This window comes from Poecilia formosa, unplaced genomic scaffold (genome assembly GCF_000485575.1).
Source record: "Poecilia formosa unplaced genomic scaffold, Poecilia_formosa-5.1.2 Scaffold247, whole genome shotgun sequence".
In the NCBI taxonomy this organism is placed as follows: domain Eukaryota; kingdom Metazoa; phylum Chordata; class Actinopteri; order Cyprinodontiformes; family Poeciliidae; genus Poecilia; species Poecilia formosa.
Genome location: NW_006800186.1, coordinates 463,634 through 469,633, shown reverse-complemented (window position 1 = coordinate 469,633; position 6,000 = coordinate 463,634). Strand labels below are relative to the sequence as shown.

At 41.2% G+C, this 6,000-nt stretch overlaps 1 protein-coding gene across 2 annotated transcripts; it reads left to right on the top strand.

Moving 5' to 3' along the window:
- The first annotated feature begins 222 nt into the window (after nucleotides 1-222).
- On the top strand, nucleotides 223-3,471 carry LOC103150290 (acidic mammalian chitinase-like). Of its 2 annotated transcripts, XM_007569841.2 has the most exons (12): nucleotides 223-305; nucleotides 420-488; nucleotides 586-612; nucleotides 715-919; nucleotides 1,047-1,103; nucleotides 1,276-1,441; nucleotides 1,543-1,667; nucleotides 1,738-1,861; nucleotides 2,194-2,376; nucleotides 2,498-2,614; nucleotides 2,691-2,823; nucleotides 2,960-3,399. In XM_007569841.2, the coding sequence occupies exons 2-12, from the start codon at nucleotides 464-466 to the stop codon at nucleotides 3,214-3,216; spliced, it is 1,419 nt and encodes a 472-aa protein (XP_007569903.1). In that variant the 5' UTR covers nucleotides 223-305; nucleotides 420-463; the 3' UTR covers nucleotides 3,217-3,399. The 2 variants fall into 2 exon arrangements, with proteins under 2 accessions (XP_007569903.1, XP_007569902.1); XM_007569840.2 differs by lacking the exons at nucleotides 223-305; nucleotides 420-488 and having other exon boundaries at nucleotides 543-612; nucleotides 2,960-3,471.
- Nucleotides 3,472-6,000: the final 2,529 nt, after the last annotated feature.

Sequence of the window (6,000 nt, the reverse complement as noted above, 5' to 3'; positions counted from 1 at the left end):
TATTGTACTGATGTACAGTGCTCAAAGGTCTTTATGGTTGATCAATGATATGATAATATGTAATTTGTTGTGCAATCTCAATGACACCTAGACCCTGAATAAGTAAATTATTGTCCATATGTAGCATTGTACCATCTTATCTTTACATATTCTAATAAACATTATATTTATGATTCTAGTTTGTTGGAGGTTGGTACAACTTTTGCTCTCTCCCTCCCTCTCTCTCTCACTCACTTTCTCTCTTCAGCAGTGTATAAAAGACCACAGTTTGCTGCCACTCGTTGGATTTCTGGTCTGGTCCCACGGTGAGTTGAGGAGGGGAAGGACGTCCTCTGATGTTTAACTGAAACTGGCTGTGCTGACTTTCCTGTGTTACTAATTTAAAAACTCTCTGTTTCTTTCTTTCTTTTTTCTTGTAGTCATCTAAAGAAGTTGTGAGAAAAAAAAACAACTAACTTACAACATGGCAAGGCTCGTATTGCTCACAGGTATTGTAAAAATCATGGTTCAACAACCATTATGAGGTCCATCTGTATTGTTGAATGTATGGTTTAATTTGTCTCCCTATTCTTTTATCCTCCAAAGCCTTGTGTCTGGTGTTTGTCCAGCTGGGTAAGATAAGACATACTTTCATCAACCGACACGATTTACATACTTAATTTTGAAGAACTTCACTTTGAGGTTATAATTTCATATTTTGTTGCTCTTTCACAGCATACACAAGCAGAATGGAGTGCTATTTCACCAACTGGTCTCAGTACAGGCCTGGTGATGGCAAATTCCTGCCACAAAACGTAGACCCCTTTCTGTGTACCTCTCTGATCTATGCCTTCTCCATCATCAATCACGCCAACGAGCTGGTTACCTACGAATGGAACGACGATGTCCTCTACAAGGCCTTCAATGACCTGAAGTTGAAGTAAGTCAACACAGTTAAGATCATTATGTCAGACAAACATTTAAAGCCTTAAGTTTTAAATGTTCACTTCTATTCAACACTGCACTTCATGCTCTTCAAATACTCTGTTTTCTTTTTATTTTTCTAGGAATCCTCACTTGAAGACTCTGCTGGCTGTTGGTGGCTGGAACTTTGGCTCCACTCAGTAAGTAACTGTGCAAATCAAAATGTTACCAAGTATGACTTTCTGGTACAAGGATGACACATCCGGATTGTCTTTTAAACTCCTGAGACAAATGACCTGCAGCAAAAGGTCAATAACTATTGGCTGACTTTGTCTAAAAAGTGTCTTGGTCCTTAAAATCTGTCTCCTACAGGTTTTCCATCATGGTGTCCACACCAGAAAACCGTCAGAAGTTCATCCAGTCTTCAATCAAATTCCTGAGGCTGCATGGATTTGATGGACTGGATCTGGACTGGGAGTACCCGGGTGCCCGTGGAAGCCCCCCTGAAGATAAGGAGAGGTTTACTCTTCTCTGCAGGGTAGGTTGAAAAAAAACAACAACCTTCTTTTGCAACACTAAACTATATTTCCATGTTTTATGTTGACCTCCATCCTCACAGTTTTGGGGTAATTATTGCAGGAACTTGTTGCAGCTTATGCTGCAGAGGCTGCAGCCACAGGTAAACCTCGGCTCATGCTGACTGCTGCAGTGCCTGCCGGAAAGGGAACCATCGATGGTGGATTCGAGATCGCTGAGGTTGCCAAGTAAGTGCTGTGTCAAGTTGTTTCTCACAGGAAGTCTGGGAGTTGTTGACTAAGGGTTTTGTTTACCTAGGGAACTGGACTTCATCAATGTCATGACCTATGACTTCCATGGAACTTGGGACCAGTTCACTGGCCATAACAGCCCACTGTACCAAGGATCTCAGGATGCAGGCGACCTCATCTATTTCAACACTGTAAGGATCCCTTTGCATCCTTATACCATCCTAAAACATATGTCAGGTTAACTGTCTCCTAGTTTGCCTTTAGGTGTGTTTGTGTGAATGCAAGATTATTAGTTCTGAGTGAATCTGTATTGCCCGGTGAAGGACTTGCACTCTGTCCAGAGTGCACCCCACCTGCCATCCACATGAGATAGGCCCCCCATTCCTATGATCTTGCACAGATCACAGGAATGGGGGAAGATGTAAGGGCTATCTATGCATGTGCAAAAAAATGAATGGATTGTTTTGGTACCATGGTATTTTTATTTATTTATGTTTATCTTTTGTTCAATCAAAATTCTTAGGACTATGCAATGAGGTACTGGAGAGACAATGGTGCCCCATTAGAGAAGCTGAGAATGGGATTCGCAGCCTACGGTCGTACCTTCCGTCTAACATCGGCAAATACAGGTGTTGGAGCCCCTATAAGTGGACCCGCTTCAGCCGGACCATACACCCGTGAAGCTGGATTCTGGTCCTACTATGAAGTAAACAACTGCCTTTGGATACTTACTTATTATCTGTATCATATTGGTAGTATTTGACAGGTAATGGCCTACAAATGAAATACAAAGTTCTATATTCCTGACAATGTTTTATATTGTGTAGATCTGCAACTTTGTGAAGGACACCACCATCCAGTGGATCGATGACCAGAAAGTTCCATATGCAACTAAAAACAATGAGTGGGTAGGATTTGACAACAAGGAAAGCTACAGGATCAAGGTATGAAGAGCTTCTCCCAGAACACTTAGTGTGTGTGAGGTGATTCCAACAGCGTCTCTTATGTGTGGTCAAACAGGTCAACTACCTGCAGCAGCAGAAGTTTGGTGGAGCCTTTGTTTGGGCCCTTGATTTAGACGACTTTGCTGGAAAATTCTGTGGAGAAGGAAGCCACCCTCTACTGAACCATCTACGCAGTCTTCTCAACATCGGTAAGGCGTGGTAGCATTCAGCCTCAGTCCACACTAGAAAGATACAATGTCTTCATCAGTGTTTTCTTTTTATAAAAGGGAAATACCAGTTTATGAGTGGTATTCATGTAGTAATACTACAATTCTGCCTGTACAGAGCTTCCACCAATGCCCTCAACCACCACCCCCAAGCCTGGCGCTAGCACTACGTCTCCAACCACCACTACCACCACCACCACCACCACTACACATGCTCCGGGATCTGGCTTCTGCAACGGCAAGGCCGACGGTCTCTATGCCCACCTCGACGACAAGACCAAGTTCTACATGTGTGCTGGAGGCACCACGTATGAGCGGGTCTGCGGAACTGGATCCGTCTTCGGTGACCACTGCAAGTGCTGCGTTTGGCCTTGAGCTTTCAGTGGTAGCGATGAAAATGTAGCTCAAACTAACAATCAAAAAGACTGCAAATCTCCTCTTCCATCTATTGTTTGTAAAACCATGTACTTACCTGTATTATAACTTGATGCAGAAAAAAATGTAGTTTTGGGAAAATATGAGACAAGAAATCAAATTTGCCAACAAACTGAAACAACCTTTGTACGCATGACTACATTATTAACAGCTGCCAAAGTACATCTTATTGGAAATAAAGTAATAAAAACATTATTTAAGTGTAATTTTATTGTAAATAAAGCATATGAGATCATGTAAGGACCACTGTTATATTTGCAAAAGAAAGGGGGAAGTGTGTAAACCTCAGAACTATTTAAGCAATAGCTCATAGATTCCTCCTCCCTCATGGTGCCACCAAATGGTGCAGAAAAAAAAAATAATTTGGGGAAAATACAAATACATGTCCACAAGCATGTGGTGAGTGTAGGTATGCTTTTGTCTGTATTCAATGTTCACAAAAAAGTAAATAAACATTTTTGGCTGATTGGAGTTCAGGAAAAAAATGTTCCCCAATGCTTCGACCTAATACTTCAGGACGTGCAAAATGAAGTTTTGATGCAACACGTCAAAACTAAAAGAATATTACTATCACACAGTTTGTTGGGGCCCAATTATTTTCACATGCAAGCTTCTTCCCGTCTTCAAATATCCACATTTTTCTGATTGACAGCCACTGCAGGACATGGAGGCACAGCTAAGCCTCCTTAGCATTTCTGCTAACCTCTCACTGGACATAAAAATGAGAAAAGCAGGCAACACTATGAGACCTGGGTTCCCTTTATTCCCTCCAGTTTAACTCAAATCAGCTCTGTCAGAATCTCTAGAATCACCTGAATTAATGATTACCTACAGCAGACCACAGTTTGAAACCGACGGACTGTGTGTCCAACCAGGAGCACCATGAGGAACTGTACTCTCACTGTTCCTTCTCACACTGTACACCTCCGACTTCCAGCATAAAACATCTTCCTGTCGTTTACAGAAATACTCAGATGCCTGTGCAGTTGTCAGGTGTACCAAAGGTGGTCAAGAAGCTGCATAGAGACAACTACTGGGCCACTTTGGTGTGAAAACAACCATCTTATGCTGAATGTAAACTACACCAAGATTTTAGATTTCTCCAGAAACAGATCAATCATGGTAGAATGAGTGGAGGTTATAGTGGAGTACAAACATGCCAATGTTCACCTAGGTGTAACAGTTAAGCTGTTTACAAGAAGGATCAGAACCGAATGCACTTACTGAGGAAGCTTTGGTCCGTCAGTGCAAGACGCTGCATATCTTCTATAAGTCTGTTATGGAGAGTTGTTCAATATCTTCATCACTTGCTTTAGAAAGCCAGGAACTTAAAAATGTTGAAGAAGCTCATTGAGAAGCATTGTCTCTTTTTGTCTATGGAGTCTGCTCTGGAACCTCTGGGGATTATTAGGCTGTAAACTTTGCACATTCATTTTAATTCATGAAAATGCGAATCAGCTCAATTTCTCTCCTGCCATCTTATTAGAAGATGGAATGCACTTGCTTAAAAATAAGGACCAGCTCTGGGCAGTAAAAGGGAAATGCATCGCAAGTCAGACTCTGTTCTATACAATATGAATCAAAATCACAGTAGTGGGTCAGTTCATGGTTTGTCGGTTGGTCTCCTGTCCTAAATGTAATGGATTGCTGATGCATTACATGATATAGCTGCTACGTGTCCCGAATAGATATGCCACAGACATGCTTCATTATCAATTAAGATTATCTGGAAACTGTTCTGAACGATATGCAATGAGAGAACCAATCTTTCTGTGTACATGGCCGTGTATGACAGTCTGAAAAGATAAGATATAACACATTTAAGAGAGCCTTATCTGTCGAGTCGACCTGGATGTGCTGATTTTTCACATACAGTGTGTCTGCCCCCTCGTCCCCCTGCAGCCCTGAGTATCCTCTCCATAAGACTGGGATCCAACAGCAGAGACGCTTATCCAGAAACGCTGTAATACTGACTGCTACAGGACACCCTTCCAGCTATCATCACTATCTACAACACGTCCATAGAAAAGCCTTTTGATATTAATAATGTTACTTTGTGTTAAATTTATCAAAATCAAATGACTTGAGGAAATAAAATGGGGTAGGAGGAGATGTTGGAAGATTATTATTTTTATTTATTTTTTTGTGTAAGAATTATTTCATTATTGACAAACAAAACTAGATTTTCATCCTTAAACTAGTTGCCAAGTGAATTGCATTAATATCTATATTTTTTAATAAAAGATTCCCAATTTCTTCACAGAACAAAGTGTGCTTGTGTAAAGCATTAACATCACAGCAGCCACAAAGCAACGGCAGTCTATTACTTTAAGTCGTTTCTTTCCTCCATTTAACTTTCCAGACCTTAAAGTAAGGAAGTTATAGCAAGAAAAAAAGGAAAGAAGACTTTTGACTAAGTCTGTCTAGGTGGGAAAGCGTCACCATCTTTCCTGGAAGTCTTCACTCTGTTTCAAGTGACAAGAGAAACTGAGAGTCTTTATTTGGTTTCAAAGATCCACAGTTACAGAATAACCCCTCTTATCATCAACCCCTGCCTGTTTTTCAGACCCTAATCCATACCTCCCGTCTCTGTGGTGGCAGCCATCTTCTACGGTGTAGTAAGTTGTAGAGTGTGGCACGTTTAATAGGATCTTCTTTGGTGATGAGCAGCAGTTTACAGCTGAGAGGAAGAGGTTAGAAAAGCTAATGAGGAAGGCCAGCTCT

Bases quoted from the DNA above. Each gene is read 5' to 3' on its own strand.
- LOC103150290 (XM_007569840.2), top strand. From the start codon at position 543: ATGTATGGTTTAATTTGTCTCCCTATTCTTTTATCCTCCAAAGCCTTG. The intron at 1,668-1,737 runs GTAAGTGCTGTG...TTGTTTACCTAG, and splicing joins GAGATCGCTGAGGTTGCCAA to GGAACTGGACTTCATCAATG. The intron at 1,862-2,193 runs GTAAGGATCCCT...CAAAATTCTTAG, and splicing joins ACCTCATCTATTTCAACACT to GACTATGCAATGAGGTACTG.